Below are 17,112 nucleotides of genomic sequence, written 5' to 3'. Positions count from 1 at the left end.
CCACCTTGGAATCTAGTTGCAAATTATTTTTGTGTGCCGTATTACCGTAAATGGCTCCCTGAAGCAAATATTTCAAATTTTCTTTTTTTTGGTGGGAATTTAAGGGCAAGTCATGTACAAGTGAATTGAGGCATGTTGAATCACCCTGAATTCTAACTTCCACTGCACATGGATCTTTCAGAAAAAAAAAGTGGATTGATTCAATTCAGAAATGAGGATTCACGATTTTCAAGATACTTGAGGGGTAAACTCTGAATCCTTAAGTCGTTGTGTAGCAAATTAGATGCAAAGTTTACAGAAAACTGTCTTACCAGGAGGATCATATGTTTTTTCACATTTTTTATGGTTTAATGCACCATTTTATTCTCCTGGATTCAAGAAATATCTGTAAATAAAAAAAAAATACATTTCTGACTCACAATCAACATTGATCCAAATATTTGATTCTAACATCCTGTTGATTGGTCTGGAGTTTGGGAATTGCTGTCTTCCCAAGTTGTGTTACTATTTCTTTCCTCTTTGGACTCCTTTCTATTTTAAAAATAGAATGAATTATTCCTTTTTGAATTGAATTTTTGGCTTCTTTTGGTCTTGAAGCTTTCTGACTCAAATTGATGCAGTCACACAAACGTACGCCCGTACGTTTGTGTGACAACATGGATGAGCAGGTCAATTGACCAGTAAGCAAGATTGGAGCCACTGGCCTTCATGCTAGGAAGGCATTAAACCTACCGGTCAAAGAGGCATACATACCTCTTTGACCGGAGGGTTTCCCTTCAGCCAACAAGGTATACATATAACCCCGTCGACCGGAGGTGTTTCCCTCCGGTTGAAGCGGTATGTATACCTCTTCGGCCGGAGGGTTTTCCCTCTAGTCGACAACATATACATACCCCGTTCGACCAGAAACAAGACCCTCTGGTTGAAGAGGCATACATACCTCTTCAACCAGATTCCAGAAGGAAACACCTCTGGTCGACAGGGTAGGTATACCCCGTTGACTGGAGGGAAAACCCTCCGCGCAAAGAGGATACAATATACCCCATTGACCGGACAGAAACACCTCCGGTTGACAGGGTATATACCTTGTCGACTGGAGTTGTTTCCCTTCAGTCAACAAGTTACATACCCTTGACCGGAGGTCTTTAATACCTGTTCGATCGGGGGGTGTTTCCCTCCAGTCGACGAGGTATACATAGCCCGTCGACTGGAGATTTTTCCCCCCGATCAAAAAGGCGTACATACCTCTTTGACCAGGGGGTTTTCCTTTCAGTCGACGAGGTATATACTTCCCGTCAACTGGAGGTGTTTTTCCCGGTTCAAGATGTTAATGTACCTCTTCAACCGGTGGATTTTCCCTCCAGTCAACAAGGACATACACATACCCCGTTGATGGTCAACCGGTAAACGGAGGTGTTCCTTCTAGTTGAAGAGGTAGACATACCTCTTCAATCAGAGGGATTTCTCTCAAATCAACAAGGTATAAATACCCTGTGGACTGGAGGTGTTTTCCTCCATTAGAAAAGGTAGTATACCTCTTCAATTCAAGGGTTTGCCCTCCAGTCGACGGGGTATAAATACCCCTTTGAATGGAGGTGTTTCATTCCGGTTGAATAGATGTGCATGCCTCTTCAACCAGAGGTTTTTCCCTGCCATCCAAGGGACATGCATACATCCCTGGTCGACTGGAGAGTTTTCTCTCCGGTCCACTTTTGACTGGAAGGGCTTCCCTCCGAGTTATGGCATGCCTGGGTTGTGCGCGCCAAAGCCAACATTGGCGTGCACAACCCCACCCCCCATCTTTTGTGGAAAACTAAGCCATTAGCGTGAGCTGATTGCACACACCAAATTTGCTGGCAGGTGGAGTCTGAACATGCCACTTGTGCGGCTTCCACGGACTCTGCATGGTGCACAAGTGGTAGATTTTCATGAATATTGGTGTGCAGCCCCAGATGCAAAAATTTCTTGGCTTTCCTGGCAAACACCAACAGCTCTTGGTGTTCCCACCATTTATACATGCACATAGGTGTTTTTTGGTGTGCATTTATCATGGCCTTTATTTTTTCCTTGAAGATATGTTCATACATAGTTGATAGAACAAGGTTAAGATAACCTCCTCATACAATATCTTTAACCAAGGGGATCAAGTGTGCAATTAGCATTGGTAATTAATCTTTCACCCCACATACTTTATTTTGACTTCTGTGTGCTCTTAAAAAATACAAAAATATGCATCAGAGCAATCTACAGGGTATGGATATACACAGATGTAAAAACACATGATGGTCAAAAAATTCATATATTTGGTCAAAATTGTGGATCAAGTCCTCCCAATAATAGTTGGGCTTAGTTTCAGCATAGGCATGGTGTACGTTCTACATGTACCTTGCACAATACATCTCATATGATTCCAGTTAGGATCAGGTTATATTGCACTCACATCACTGTGGTCTTTGAACCAAGATCAGACCAAGTTCAAACCAATTTTGAACCTGTATCTTAGAAGGTTCGGACCAAACCTCGGCATTGATTGTGCGAAGGCACTTGTAAACAGGTGCTGAGCAAACGTCCGTGGTGGTGTTGTTTTTTAGATACAATACCACCATATCATATCTTTTTTTCAATACAATACATGGTATTGAATTCTGATGTATCAAAAAAACAATAATATTTGTAGTATTGGACAATACCAATCCCGTGTTGTATTTTTTCACCATTGAGTCCGCCATCTCTGCCCAACTTCTGCATTCTTTGCTCCCAGGCTCCGCTCCTCTCCAAGACTTGACCTCCCGCATCCTCTGTCTAGCACCCGTCAGTCAGTCTATCACCAGCTCCACCTGCTTCAGCTGACCTGGATTACCTGCTGAAGCACCACTGATATCAGTCCATGCATCTGATCCGCCTCAGTGCAGCTCTTGCCCTCTTCTCTGGTCCACCTATCCAATCCAATCTCTACTCAAACTGATCTGTGCTTTCAGTGAGCTTTCTGTTGTGCTTTCCTGAAATCATCCTCAGTGCTTATGTCACCAAATGCAGACTGAGCTCAGCCCCATGTGCTTTCCCGCCTGCGCTACCACCAAGTAGAAATTCCTTGACGCTTTCCAATATAAATCACCACACCACACATTAATTTCTGCCCAGGCTAAAGCCAAGTGGAAATTCCATTAAAACACCCCCACATAAGCCATCACAGCAGCCTCAAAGGGGGAAGATTGGCTTCAGAAATATGTAAAAAAAAAAAATACAAGACATTTCCTGGAAGGGGGGATGGATACAGAGGAGTTTGAAGTGGGGGGAAATAAGCTAAGGTGCAAAAGGAACACCCAAAATCAGAATTATACATGGAAATATTGGGGAAAATAAGAGAGCATGACACATTCCCTGCCATTTGGCTCAATCCTATAGGGCAAGAAATGGAACTTTAGAGGCAAGTCCCTCCTTTGCAGGTTGCTACACTCCCCCAGGAGGGACTTGTGTTAAGTTTGTACCTGCCGCAGGTATCCGGGTACCTGTTTTCTGGCACCTTGACAGGTACAGGTGCGGGTCACCAGGGGGGAAATTGTCACACTTCCTACAGAGTGCCACACCATAATTTCATCAGACCCTTGTGCGGATGTGAATCTAGAGTTGACCTTAACTCTTGTGTAACTTTCCACAGTATTGCAAGGATAAATTTAGCCTAACCTATGATCAAATGCTCTGTTGATCAAATATTGAATCAGTGATCAGCTGAAGGGGACCCAACCTTTAAGTCATGAAAATGGCCATTTCTATGTTATGATAATATCAATTCTGGGCCAATTTGGGTAAGATGAAATCCTTCTTGATTTGTGATTGACAAACAGATACACACAAACTGCTCTGCCAAAGTAATATGCCTTGTGGCTTGCTGCTTGATTGCTACAGTCTGACTTGTTGGAAAATTTTGAGTCAATACAAGTAGAAAAAACCTCAAAGGCACCAGAATGTGGCCTTGATGTCATCTCGTGTAACCTTGAAGAGCTCTGCAAGCGTAATTCCAGTTCAGCATCACATCCTTTGCTTTCAAATGTGCCACTGGCCCAACATGCCTGTTGCAAGCAGCATGACGGCCGGGGGTAGCATGGGGGTTGGCAGGTCCATGAATGTAGATTGGGTTTATTATTTGTTTCTGTAATTGTGCCTTCCCTTGGTCTGAAAGACAATGTGTTATGTTCTGTGCACAAAGGGAAGCTGATGCAGCTTGTCTGCCGTGCAATGCATGTGCTGACAGATATGTTGGTGCAAATGAATTGTTGTGTGGGGGCTGAAACCAAACTGATGCCTGCTGGACCAAACCATGGTGGGCTGCCAGGCTTGGGGAGAGCTGGCAATATTCCATGGAATTCATCTCAATTAGTGGATCCAGCGTGCGGGGAGGAGCAAGTTGAATGTTTGATGAACACTGTCTGATGTCCACCCTGACGTTCGCGCAAACTTCAGGGTGGACATTCATCACACAGCCACACAGTGGGTTTTGGGAAAGGTTCCCCCGAGCCACCCAAACCTCTTATTTTCCGTTCACCAGGGGGTCATCATCTGCCACACATGCTGGACATTGTCGCCAGCCAAGATTATGTCACAGGCTCAATGCAGCTCCCCTTCAATACACACATGCAACATCTGAGGATGCCTCTGAGAAGCAACGGTGGGTAGTTACGTGATGTTGCGTTATCCGCACTTTTTGCATAACGTAACTACCTGCATTATCCACCGCGCCCCGTTACGTTACAAGTAACGGTGAGGGACTCCTGTCCGTACTAGCGGTGGCAGTCGGTTGAGGGGATGTTTGCTGTTTAGGCTGCCCTCGAGGTGATGGTCCGTGAAGGTGAGCGCGGATGAGATCGGTGATAGCTTTGGGGTTAGGTGGTTTTGAGAGGTTCGCCGGGGTCTGGATCCTCGGCGGCGGTTGTTTGTTGTTGTTGAAGGGGGGGTAGGAGGTGATCTTAACGAAGAGAAAGAAGGGGGATTGCGAAAACTCTAGATGAAGAAAGATCGGCGAGCTGAGCTCGAAGGTTTGAACTCTGAAGATATGATCGATATACTCTTGATGGTCCGTATTCTGGGGATCAGAATGCCATGCCTCTCCCATCATCCAAGTTCGGCGAACTTGGACTCCGGGAGAGCCACATGTCACGTATATTTCATCATCTCCTCCGCGCGCTACGCGCGCACACACACACAACAAGCAACAGAAGCAGGAAAAGGAAACACAACACAAAGAAATGAGGAAATCACAGTGAGATGAGATAGAAGGAAAAGAGGCATGGAGAAGAAGGAAAAGCAGCAAAAAAGGAAAAGCCAGAAAACACTCAAACCAGACAAACCAAACAGAAAGAAAAGAAGCCAGAAACAAACAAGGAAATAAACCCACAGCAGGTGCTGTGTTAGGACCAAGAAAGATGAAGAGGCTGGGAAACTGAGAAAGAAAGGAAATGGGAAAAAAGTGTTGAAAAGGGGGGAGTAGAAAGAGAGAAGGGGGAGGGGAAGATCTTGAAGATAGAGCCAGTTGAAAGTAAGAAGGTGATGGAGAGGGATCTTGAGGTTTGACGGTGGATTCTTGAGTCTTGAAGCGTGAGAGGGAACTTGAGTCTTGATGATCTTGCTGGCGGCGGAGATGTTCCTGACTAGCTGGCCACGAGAGGGGCCACCACATCCACCCACCACTTGGAGTCTGTCCCCAGACTCCTTCGACGTTCGGTGCGGCCAAAAGTAAGAAGAGGAAACTGGAAAGGAAACCAGAACAAAGGTCCCACGGATGGCTCACGAAGTGGCGACGTAATGCTTACAACGGTGTAGAGATACCCTAAGGTGCATACTAAGGAGGGGGACTTACTTTTGGTCAGTAATGCCCCCGCGCGGAAAGTACCGCTTGACCTGATCCGCCGCAAACCGGCGCTTGAGTTCTGTTCCATCGAGCTCAGAGAGAACGTACGAACCCCCTTGAACCTGCTTGACCACGCGGTAAGGGCCGTTCCACTTGTGGGCAAAGAGCTGCCCCCACTGAACCTCGAGTGATCGATTGTATGCGAGGACGAGGTCGCCAGCCGAAAGCGGGGCACGGAACCGACCAGAATTCTTGTCTTCCCAGTACCGAACAGACTCTCCGCGCGCCTTCATCATGCGCTCGTAAGCCAACGCCCGAGTCTCTTCGCTTCTTTCCAGCTGCTTGGACCGCGCGACCAACAGATCCTCCGTGCTGCGAACCTCCTCCCAGTCCACGCCCAAATAAGACTCAATGTCGAGATCAATGGGCAGCGCTGCTCGCTGGCCGAACACTAGCTCATACGGAGAATATCCCGTCGTACGCTTAGTTGAGATCCGATCGGCGAAAAGCACCAGAGGCAGAAATTTTCGGCAGTTCTTGCCTGATTCGCCTGCCAACTTGACTAATGCCGCTTTAAGAGGGCCGTGTCCTCGCTCGACCATGCCCTGACCTTCGGGGTAGTAAGGCGTGGAGACTCGATGCTGACCTGGCAACGAACGCAGCATATCCGCTAGGGCCCCGCCAAATTCTGAGCCACCGTCTGTCGAATAGGAACGAGCTAGCCCATAGCGCATGATCCAGTGTTCTTGAAGGAATGCCGCCACAGCTTCGGAAGTGAGATTATTCAGAAACTTTGCCTCAACCCATCCGGAGAAATCGTCCCGAGCAACAATCAAATACTTGGCGCCTCCAGCTTTGATGTGCACGGCATCCATTGCCACGCGGCCAAACACCGTCTCTTCGCCCGTCGGGTACCGTGGCTCCAGGGGGCGCTTCAGATCCCTCTTTTGACACGCCTCGCAGCTCTGGCACCATCTGGCGACAGCCTGTTTCAATGATGGCCACCAGAAACGATCCGCTACTCGGCGATAAGTCTCGGCGACGCCTCGGTGGCCTAGATCTTCATGGAGCTTGCCCAAAATCTCGTCCTGCTTGAGGGGTAGAGTGACAACAATTCGTGGAAGAGGGCTTCCGCGCTTCATCAAGCGCCCCGCCTGCACAAAGAATTCTGCCGACTTGCGCTTTAGTGCTTGATATGTCTTGGGGTCCATGCCTTCAGGGCGAGTCAAAGTCGTCAGGTAATCTTCTAGCTGCCGCCAGAACCCTTCCTGGTATCCGTTGTATACTGGTTCGGAGCAGGTCGAGTAGGAATGCAGCGGCCTCACGTGTGGTGAATCTTCGTCGAAGTCAAAGCTCGGTGGATCAGAGTCCTCATCGCCCTGCGGCCGTCGAGAAAGTCCGTCAGGCATAGTAAAAGACTTGCCGGGGCGATGGACGATATCAAACGAAAAGAGTTGAATGAAAGAGACCCAGCGCGTCATTGGCGCGTTGGGTAGACTGGGGGCGTTAATCATTTGGATGAGCGACTGGGCGTCAACTTGCAGCTCAAAGTGCTGGCCCCATAAGACCGTCTGAAGTTTCTTGAGAATTCGTGCCACACCGCATAGCTCGAGCTTTGATTGTGAATACCGCGACTCGACATCCGAGAAAAGCAAAGATTCGTAAAGAGCTGGCCGGTCAAAACCATTCGCGTCCTCTTGCGTAAGAACCGCTCCAGTAGCGTGAAAACTAGAATCAACCGCCAGTTTAATCTTTCCAGCGTCAGGCCCGTAGTCGATCTTCACTAGGACAATGTCCCTGCCCACGCAGACCTTGAGCGCCTCAAACGCCGCCTCGCAATCCGCCGACCAAACAAAGTCCGCGTCTTTGCGCGTCAGACGTCGAAGAGGAACACAGATTTGGGAGAGGGAGGGGATGAAAATGCGAACATACACCACCACGCCTAAGAAACCCCGAACCTCGGTAGCATTGACTGGAGTCGGCCACGAGAGTATTTTATTGACTTTACTCTTTGCCATCCGCCGTCCCTCCTTGCACACAACATGCCCGACGATCTCAAGAGCGGGGACGCACGCCGCTAGTTTTGATGCCGATACAGTCAAACCTGACTCCTCAATTCAAAAGAGAATCCGCTCCAGTGTCTCGGCGTATTCCCAAATGAATCGCCGAATGCCGGGATGCCACGAAAGGAGCTCGTTGTCGTAATCGGAAATGGGCCCCTTTATACCCCCGTCATCGATGAAGATGCCAGCGTGGTCCGGAATCTCATCCTGGAGGATCCAGACCATTTGAGCTTGGTACACCGCCACCGAGTTGGTGGCTCCCTGGGGGAGACGCGTCAGCTGAAACCTCCCAAGAGGAGTATCAAAAGTTGTCAGAGGCCGCGAAATTGGATGCAGCGCGCGCTCGTCGTAGCCGCCCATAATATCTCCGAGCCCGTAGCAGGCCCGTCCAGAAAACGATTCCACGAAATCTTCCGTAGCCGGCGGGACGCCGGCATCCCTAACCGTGACCTTATTGAGCGGCTGGAGGTTGTGCACAATGCGCAACTTCCCATTACTTTTGACTACACAAAAGACTGGGCTACTGTAGCTCGACGTAGATTGCTCGTACAGCCCGGTGCTGATGCGTTCTCTGATGAGTCGTATATACTCGTCCATCTTAGCTGCCGGTATCGGAATCTTCCGCTTTTGCCACGGCTCGTGCTCCACTACCGGGATGATATATGGCATCCCGTAAGACTCCTTCAGCAGCCCGCGCTCGGATTCCTGAAAGGCGATCGCTTGATTACGGAAAGAGAGGACGTTCTTGATGAGGTCCAGTTCGCTGGGATACAACCAGCCCGCCGGCCCAAAATTTACCACCGCTAGCCTTTCTTCAGTAACCCTCCCTAACGGCACAAAAGGGCCCGCGAGAGACTTGGGCAAACCGCAGTAGGGGTCTCGTGAAAGGGGCGGCCTTCGGAGCGGGGGGTTGATCTCCTGCGGCATGGGCTGGTTGACCGGCTTGATCTTGCGGGCCACCGGCTTGTATTTCGCCGCAAATGAGAGCGCTCCGCCCTCCCGCCAAGAATCCACGAGGGCAGCCTGCGCAGTGTGACTGAGACCACAAGCCAGAAGTCGAAAGGTCCGATGCTCCGCGCCATCTGCAAACGCTGCCTTTTCTGTGAAAGAGGAACAGAGAGTACGTTCGGGGCTCACGAGTGTGGCGCGTGGTAGGGTTTCGAAACATTGCGGAGCATCACGCCTCGGAGGTGCACATTGGGAGGAACTTACTTCTACCCCAACTTGACCCCACGGCCACCGGTACTCCACTTCGCCCTCCTTGCACACCAATTTCCAGGAACATAGTTTATGCTTGTTGCGGAGCCGGGTCGGATCAAATGTGGATAGTTTTGCCTCGTCTCGGAGGATCATTAGTTTTCCCTCATCGCGGAGGCCGTCAACGGACGTAAATAGTTTAGCCTCTTTGCGGAGGGGGAGTAGTTTATTCTCTTCGCGGAGACCTCGGCGATACAGCAAAGAATTTCCTGGACTGGACGACAAAGAAGGGTCTGACGAATCGCTCACAGGTGTGGCCAGAGGTAATGTTTTCGACAAAACGGTAGAATCTACCCGGAGATGCATACCATGGAGGGGACTTACTTCTACGCTTTTTGCCCCCGCGGGAACCCCATGATGCCTCCCACCTTTTGCGCTCGACGCGAGCGCCCGGCGAGTCCTTTTTGCCGGATCGAGAGAAAAAGTTTCGGAAGGAAGTGGAAACGGGGACCGAAATGACGGAGTGTCGCTGTTTTTTAGTGATCTTCGATTTTGGGGATGTTTTTGGTTTTTAATGTTTTCGACAGACAAGACAGAAGAAGCAGACCGGACCGAAGAAGAAAAGAAACCACCGCCGTGGGCCTCTGGAGGTTGAGTTGGTTTCCCGGACAGCGTGCGAGGCCCTAAATTATTGCTGCCGGACGACAAACCAACTCTACTCATAAAAAAGACGGGTGCTCCGCTCCCTCGGGCAATTCCGTGACGCGCCCGCAGTGAGTGAGCACGGCCTTTCGCCCGTGCGCCGGAAATTCCCTCTCCCATCGACCCTTTTCGACGGGACATAGTGAGAACTCGATGTTTCGTCCTTCAGAGTCGGGGAGGATGATCCGCTCTCCCGCCGTGGGGGAGAACAAAAGCGTCGCCTCGAAGTCCATTAGGAACGGCCGGCCTAAGATGAAAGGACTGTCTTGATGGGTGATCCAGAAGTGGCAATAGCCCACGATGCTCTTGCCCACTCGGACCGGAACATCCTCAGCAACCCCAATCAACTCGCAGGCCTGGTTGTTGATCCCATAGACCGCTGAGCTAAAGTTGACGCGCGGAGTCAAGTTGAATTGATTCGCCATGCTATCCGATATGATATTCAGCTGCGAACCCGAGTCGATCAGCGGAGAACCCGCGCTCTCCCCTGCTCCAATGAGACAAGTGAGATAGCCCAGCGGGCAGGAGTAAAGACAAGGTTCTGCCTCAGATCCTCTGAACTCCCGACCTTCCGCCAGAGTGCCCGAGTGCACTTTCAGTTCCTCAGGGCCTACCTCCACGCGGCGCCGTGAGACCCATTTCTTAACACCGTCTGATACTGCCGGGGAAACTGAGCAAATCTCAGCAACAGTTGTCGAAACTGGGAGGTCAAAAATCTTCTTGACGAAACCCTCGACAGCGTCCGGATGGTCTCGTGAGACGTCTCGCTCGAAACGGACCTTGGGTTGAGAGCTCGTGACTTTAGGCGGCGTTGCTGGCCTGCCAGGAGTGTCTTTGGGCGTAGACGACCGGGGTTCGGGATCGTTCATGATCCGATCGAAGAGCTCCTGCTCTTCCACTGGCTCCGACTCCGTGGGGCCGCTCGGGACAGTCGCCGGCTTCCGTAGCGGGCGTTTCGCTTGGGAAGGCGGCGCCAGGGGAGCCTTGTACGGCCTAGACTCCTCGTGCCGCTTCTTCCCAGCTGCCTCTGACTCGTAACCACCCGAGAACGATCGAGATGAGATCGCGGGAGGGTACCATTGCTCTAAGGACCCGCAACTGGCCTTGAACTCCACGGAAGCGGAGTGGGTCGACGGACGCGGTCCCGGAGACTGGGGACGAGAGCTCGAAGACTGATTTGGTTGGAACGAGGCCACTACGTGGCGGATTGGGCGAGTGCGATCGAACGGGATGAGGGCCCCGTTGGGCAGGAAAAAATTATTACCCTTCTTTTCGACTAGGCCCGCCTCCTGATCTTTCTGCAGTTCGGCGCAGCGGAGAGTCCCGTGATTCTCGCGATGGCAGTAGTAGCATATCATCGGCCCACGCTCGTTCGACGGCCCAGATTTCCCGCCCCCTTGCTTCATGTACTGCTCAAACGCCTTGAACATCTTCGTGAGTTCGTCCACAGAGGCTTCGGGCTTTGAGGCGGGAGTGGGTGCCGTGGGGCGTTTATCGGACCCCATTTTCTTCATGATTTCATTTGCCTCTTGGAAGGAGGAGGCGACAGGAGCGGCCGAGCGAGTGTCTTCAAAGGTGAGAGCTATCTGACCCTTCATGACGGTATCAATAGCCGTTCGAAGCACCTTAAAGGACGGCAGCCGGGCCCGATTGTCGACCGTAACCACTAAAGTATTGTCTTTGATCATCTGATCTCGGATGCGACCCTGAAATCCTTCCGAAAACGCCTGGTAGAAAGCCTTCTTAAGCTCCTCGGCGGACTCGACGTGACCTTTCGAGACCAGGTAAGCCTGAATGGGATCCCAAGATTTGCGGAACCCGTGATAATCGGATACCGAGGCTACCCCCCCCTTCTTTACCCACGCGTCGACCAAGCTCGTGATGTCTCTCTCGGTGAAAAGAGCCTTGTCGACGTCGACCCAGTAACTCAGCATCGACGCTTTGAGTTTGGTCCAGTCGGGGGGCTTGTAACCATCGAGGGTAGCAAGGATTGTCCTCGTCTCTCCCGTCTCCACAAAGGCCCCGATCTGGCGGGCCTTGTCATAGTCCGACGCCCCATCCAGCTCCGCCGCGAGCTCGTAGTCGTCCAGGAATTGCTCCACGTCGGAGCCCGCAAACTTCAAGCTCTTGTCTTGCGGCTTGATCTTGATCATCCTCCCGCGAGGGGGATCGGGGTTGAGGTCTGCCATCGTAAACAGAGCCTATGGGAAAAAAAAAAGATCGGATATCGAGGATGGCTCACGGAGTGGCTAGGTTGTTTTGACAATGTAGAAACCTCTGAGGTGCAACTGAGTTGGAGGGGACTTACTTCTACCTCTCCTATGCCCCGCTGCTGAACACCAAAAAAAAAGAAAAAAAAGAAAAAGGGATCCGAAAGAAAATATGGCAAATTATAACCGCCAAACGGCCTCAAAACCACAGTCCGAGACTGTAAATCTTGAGGTCGCTGGTTCGATCCCGGCTCGGGGGACCAAATGAGGGACTCCTGTCCGTACTAGCGGTGGCAGTCGGTTGAGGGGATGTTTGCTGTTTAGGCTGCCCTCGAGGTGATGGTCCGTGAAGGTGAGCGCGGATGAGATCGGTGATAGCTTTGGGGTTAGGTGGTTTTGAGAGGTTCGCCGGGGTCTGGATCCTCGGCGGCGGTTGTTTGTTGTTGTTGAAGGGGGGGTAGGAGGTGATCTTAACGAAGAGAAAGAAGGGGGATTGCGAAAACTCTAGATGAAGAAAGATCGGCGAGCTGAGCTCGAAGGTTTGAACTCTGAAGATATGATCGATATACTCTTGATGGTCCGTATTCTGGGGATCAGAATGCCATGCCTCTCCCATCATCCAAGTTCGGCGAACTTGGACTCCGGGAGAGCCACATGTCACGTATATTTCATCATCTCCTCCGCGCGCTACGCGCGCACACACACACAACAAGCAACAGAAGCAGGAAAAGGAAACACAACACAAAGAAATGAGGAAATCACAGTGAGATGAGATAGAAGGAAAAGAGGCATGGAGAAGAAGGAAAAGCAGCAAAAAAGGAAAAGCCAGAAAACACTCAAACCAGACAAACCAAACAGAAAGAAAAGAAGCCAGAAACAAACAAGGAAATAAACCCACAGCAGGTGCTGTGTTAGGACCAAGAAAGATGAAGAGGCTGGGAAACTGAGAAAGAAAGGAAATGGGAAAAAAGTGTTGAAAAGGGGGGAGTAGAAAGAGAGAAGGGGGAGGGGAAGATCTTGAAGATAGAGCCAGTTGAAAGTAAGAAGGTGATGGAGAGGGATCTTGAGGTTTGACGGTGGATTCTTGAGTCTTGAAGCGTGAGAGGGAACTTGAGTCTTGATGATCTTGCTGGCGGCGGAGATGTTCCTGACTAGCTGGCCACGAGAGGGGCCACCACAACGGCCGTTACGTTACAAGTAACGGCCGTTACGTTACAAGTAACGGCCGTTACGTTACAAGTAACGGCCGTTACGTTACAAGTAACGGGCCATTTAAGTGGCAAAGGGTTAGCGCAACGGGTCTTTTTCCGACGCTGTTACGCTACGTTATTGCTGGGATAACGCAATAACAAGCCCTCAAAGGCCGTTTTGGCGCTGAAATTGGCTTTCTGGCGCGCCGCAGGCCCTGATAACGTAACAAGCAGAAAAAACTGATTCAAGCAGTGGTGCGATAACGTAGCGCACCACTGTTACGAGTAACTGTAACAATAACGGCTTAAAAACCGTTAAGTTACCGTTACATTACCGTTATTGGTAATGTAACTACCCACTGTTGTGAGAAGCAGAGCTTCTTTAGCCCCTGATGCCAAACTTTAAGAGAACATGGCTGTGTGAGGGCGCGACCCCCTTGCATGCCATGACATGTCCTCACTAAAGCAGCGTTCCGGCAGAGGTCAATGGTAATTCTGCCCAATAATAAAGAGATAAGCCAACCATGGCCACTGCATATGAAAACTATGAAACATTGGGGGAAAGTTCTCCTTTGGTGATTTACCAATCTTCCAGGAATTGAGTAAAACAGGTTGGAGGATTGCCTTTGTCTTTGAATCTAATCTTGTGATTGTAAAAGACACTGCTTATGCCACAAATAACAGATGAAATTTACAGTAAATGAAAGAGTTGATTCTGTGTGCTGTGACTGTGTATGCCAAGGGGATGATCCTAGCGAAGGGACTGTTGGCTCAGATTGCAAGCGGCTTGGATAATGCAACAAAAATTTTCTATTGTTCATGTAAAATGACTTTCTTTTACCTATCCTCCCCCATCTTCTGGTTGTTTGGTTGGTTCAATTGAAATCAAATCTACCCCATGATGGTTAGATAAGACATCACCATGAGTTCAACATGAGATGAACAATCTTTCAGGTATCATTTACACATGCACAAGCAGTTAACTTCTGGAACAGTTAACATAAGAAATCATAGTATGGCACTCTATGGGAAGTGCAATGGATTCCCCCCTGGTGGGTGTGGGTGTTGAGAATATGAGTTTTTTAGGGAGGTACCCGCACCTGTGATGGGTACCCGGGTGCCAAGTGACATCTTTTATTTACATAACAGCTTAAACATCCTTCTTTGTACATAGATCAAAATTCATCATCAGCCTTCCGCACCTGTTCCCTGAATTCACTCATACAACCTCTTGTTGTAGTTTGAGAAATTTTCTGCCACGCAAGCTAGCACATTGTCACCACCTCCTCTCTGAACTTGAACCCTGTTTTTCAGCAGGAAACTAGCATAAAATCAGTTGGCCTATTTGTCAAAGAAGGATCTTACTTCCCAAACGGGTCTCTGTACAAAAAAATTAGAAATTCATGAGGGCCCTTAGTTATTGGGCTATACAAGAGAGAAAGAAAGCCCTACATTCTCCTGCGCAAAGTATTGAATCCTTACTCAATTTTGACGTGCGCATGGAGAAGGAAGGACATCAATTAGACCACCCGTCAAGTGGTGCCCAAGAAGACCTTTTCTTCAAAACCTCAATTAGATTGATACATCTTGAGGGTGATTTTTGACGGGAAGGCTGTTTATATGTCAAACAGCAGGCGTAACAGGCAAGCCTACAAGCACAAATATCTGTTCCGTTTATTATCTTCATACTTACATTACTAAATTAAAAATCGAAATGGAGATAACAGGTCGACCAGGCCTCCCTTGTTGACAAATCTCGGAGTGATTTTTTTCTCTTTACGCTGGATTAAATTTGTCCCACATTGAAGGTGTTGATTCCTACGGCACCTAGAGTGAAAGTATTGATTCCTCCAGCCGCCCTCTGCAGTTCGTTTTCTTCCTTTATCGTTAGTAGCAGTCCGACAACAGTCAATATATTCATCTTTAAGATTGAATCGAGGGATCATGTTTTAGTTGAGATCAAAGGTATGGGTGGACAATGTCATCAGAGAAGTGTGGAAAGTTCTCCACTCTGGACCGTGATGATGAATGAAAGACTTACAATCGGGTGCCTTTGGTCGATTTCAATTTGATAATAATCGTGACCAGAAAGCGGTTTTTTCTTTGCTGTGATTGAACACATAAACAAATATGTTTACGCATTAAAAAATTTTTTACTACACTTCTTGCTTGAAAATCTATGCTTATGATTCCGAAAGACGTGTCAGGTCCTTGGGAGGAAAGGTTTACCATTCAACTTTGCCACAGCCTTTCCATTGCTATCGCACACTATATAGCCACTTCGAGCGGTGATCTTTTGATAAAAGGTATACGATTGGTCTTCGCTGATTTTGAACGTCCATTCCTTGTTCTTACGGCTAGTCACCATTCGATTTCCGTTGCTCTCCTTGCCAATAGCACACCAAAAGAGGATATTGAAACCAAATCCGAAGTATTATGATAGCATATCAAATTTAAAGAGAGGGAAAACATCAGTCATTTTCCGCGATATTCATTTTCGGAGCCATTCGAAGTAAAAGTATACCAATAATGATGTAAAGATCACGAGCGTACTGAATCGAAGAAGTTCTCCTTGAACAGCTGATCATGGATTTCAATCTTGCGAGGTTTGAAAAAAGCTTTAGGAGTTATAAGCAGATGATAATCCATTGCATGATTGAAATGGCCGGTAATCGAAAATCTGGTGAATCTTTTCTCATTTGAGTAAAATGTTTCGAGCCTTTCAACTAAAAGTAGAAATGTATTTTCGAGCTGGTCGTCATATTTTCTTGGAGCCTTAACCATCTTCTGCTGTTTTTAAAAAGTGACGCGGCGGTTAACTTATCGTGATAGAGCGCCTCTACGGGAATAGATTCAAGAAACAGCCGTACCTCTTGATCGGAGTGGCTCACAAGAGAAACGATATCAAGCCTGTGGAAAGCGATTGGGCTGGAAATTGAATGAAGCCAAGGGTAAGGCTACTAGGAATGCAATATGCAGCAGGCCGCGTTCACTCACACAGGAATTCGGCGTTGTGAATAAATAAATAGATGCTCCGATTGAAAATCAACCCATGAAAAGGACCCGCATCGTATTCGCACCATGGATCCAGGCATCTAAAGTTCAATCTCCAGGCCAACCCCGTGTCTTGATATGATGGCCTTGCAAGTTGATTGTCAAACTTATTTGCAGTAAAAACTATAAAAAAAAACAGAAGGAATGCCCATTAGTAAACAACCCCTAACCCCATTTATTTCGGTCCGCATATAAAAACATCTTTGGCAAACCCGTTTCCAGTAACACATTCTCCGCCAAACCCAGTCGATCCAACCATGAATCATTTGCGCGTCCACGAGTCTGGATTCTTGGCGTGGAAAAGCGGTAATACGACCCAACAATTTGCCATAACTCCCACTCGCGGGGATTGCAAGGAAACAGGTATTGATAAGTAGTTTTTGTTCGGACTTCCGGGACGAATTATCACCTCTGAATCGACGATATCGATAAATATCTAACGCTCCTGCTAGAGTCTCAACAGTGAATATGTATTGTGGTCTGCCTCACAGCGTAATCATTACTGGGACAGTGGGCCACGCCGAGCAGACTAAGAGAACACATGATGAAGCAAAGCTTAGCTATAGCTGTCGGAGATCTGTGGCCCGGATTGGGATCTGATTTTTTTAGCAAGGCGGGGTGGGACTGGAGTGCAAAGTTACACTAGGTCATTAAGGGAGCAAACTTAACACAAGTCCCCCATGTGGCTCATGAATAACTATAGTACAAGGCGGCTTCGCCGCTGCAATTTCAGGGGCCAAAACTCTTCAGGAGCTACCCAATCATTGCATTCCTTTCCATCCATTTCTAACCTGGACGCCGCGGGGAGGTCTAGCAGGAGAAGGGGTTCTCCGTTGTGGAGGTCCGGGAGG

The 17,112-nt window shown here is 48.8% G+C and overlaps 1 protein-coding gene across 1 annotated transcript; it reads right to left on the bottom strand.

Moving 5' to 3' along the window:
- Window positions 1-14,993: 14,993 nt before the first annotated feature.
- PtA15_6A243 (uncharacterized protein) lies at window positions 14,994-16,302 on the bottom strand (the record flags this gene model as incomplete). Its single annotated transcript, XM_053169928.1, has 6 exons — window positions 14,994-15,128; window positions 15,249-15,313; window positions 15,437-15,593; window positions 15,761-15,997; window positions 16,078-16,135; window positions 16,205-16,302. The coding sequence occupies 6 exons, from the start codon at window positions 16,300-16,302 to the stop codon at window positions 14,994-14,996; spliced, it is 750 nt and encodes a 249-aa protein (XP_053021170.1).
- Window positions 16,303-17,112: the final 810 nt, after the last annotated feature.

The sequence above is a fragment of the Puccinia triticina genome, chromosome 6A, assembly GCF_026914185.1.
Source record: "Puccinia triticina chromosome 6A, complete sequence".
Lineage (NCBI taxonomy): Eukaryota > Fungi > Basidiomycota > Pucciniomycetes > Pucciniales > Pucciniaceae > Puccinia > Puccinia triticina.
Note: the sequence above shows the minus strand (reverse complement) of the source record. Positions and strands in the feature narration are given on the sequence as shown.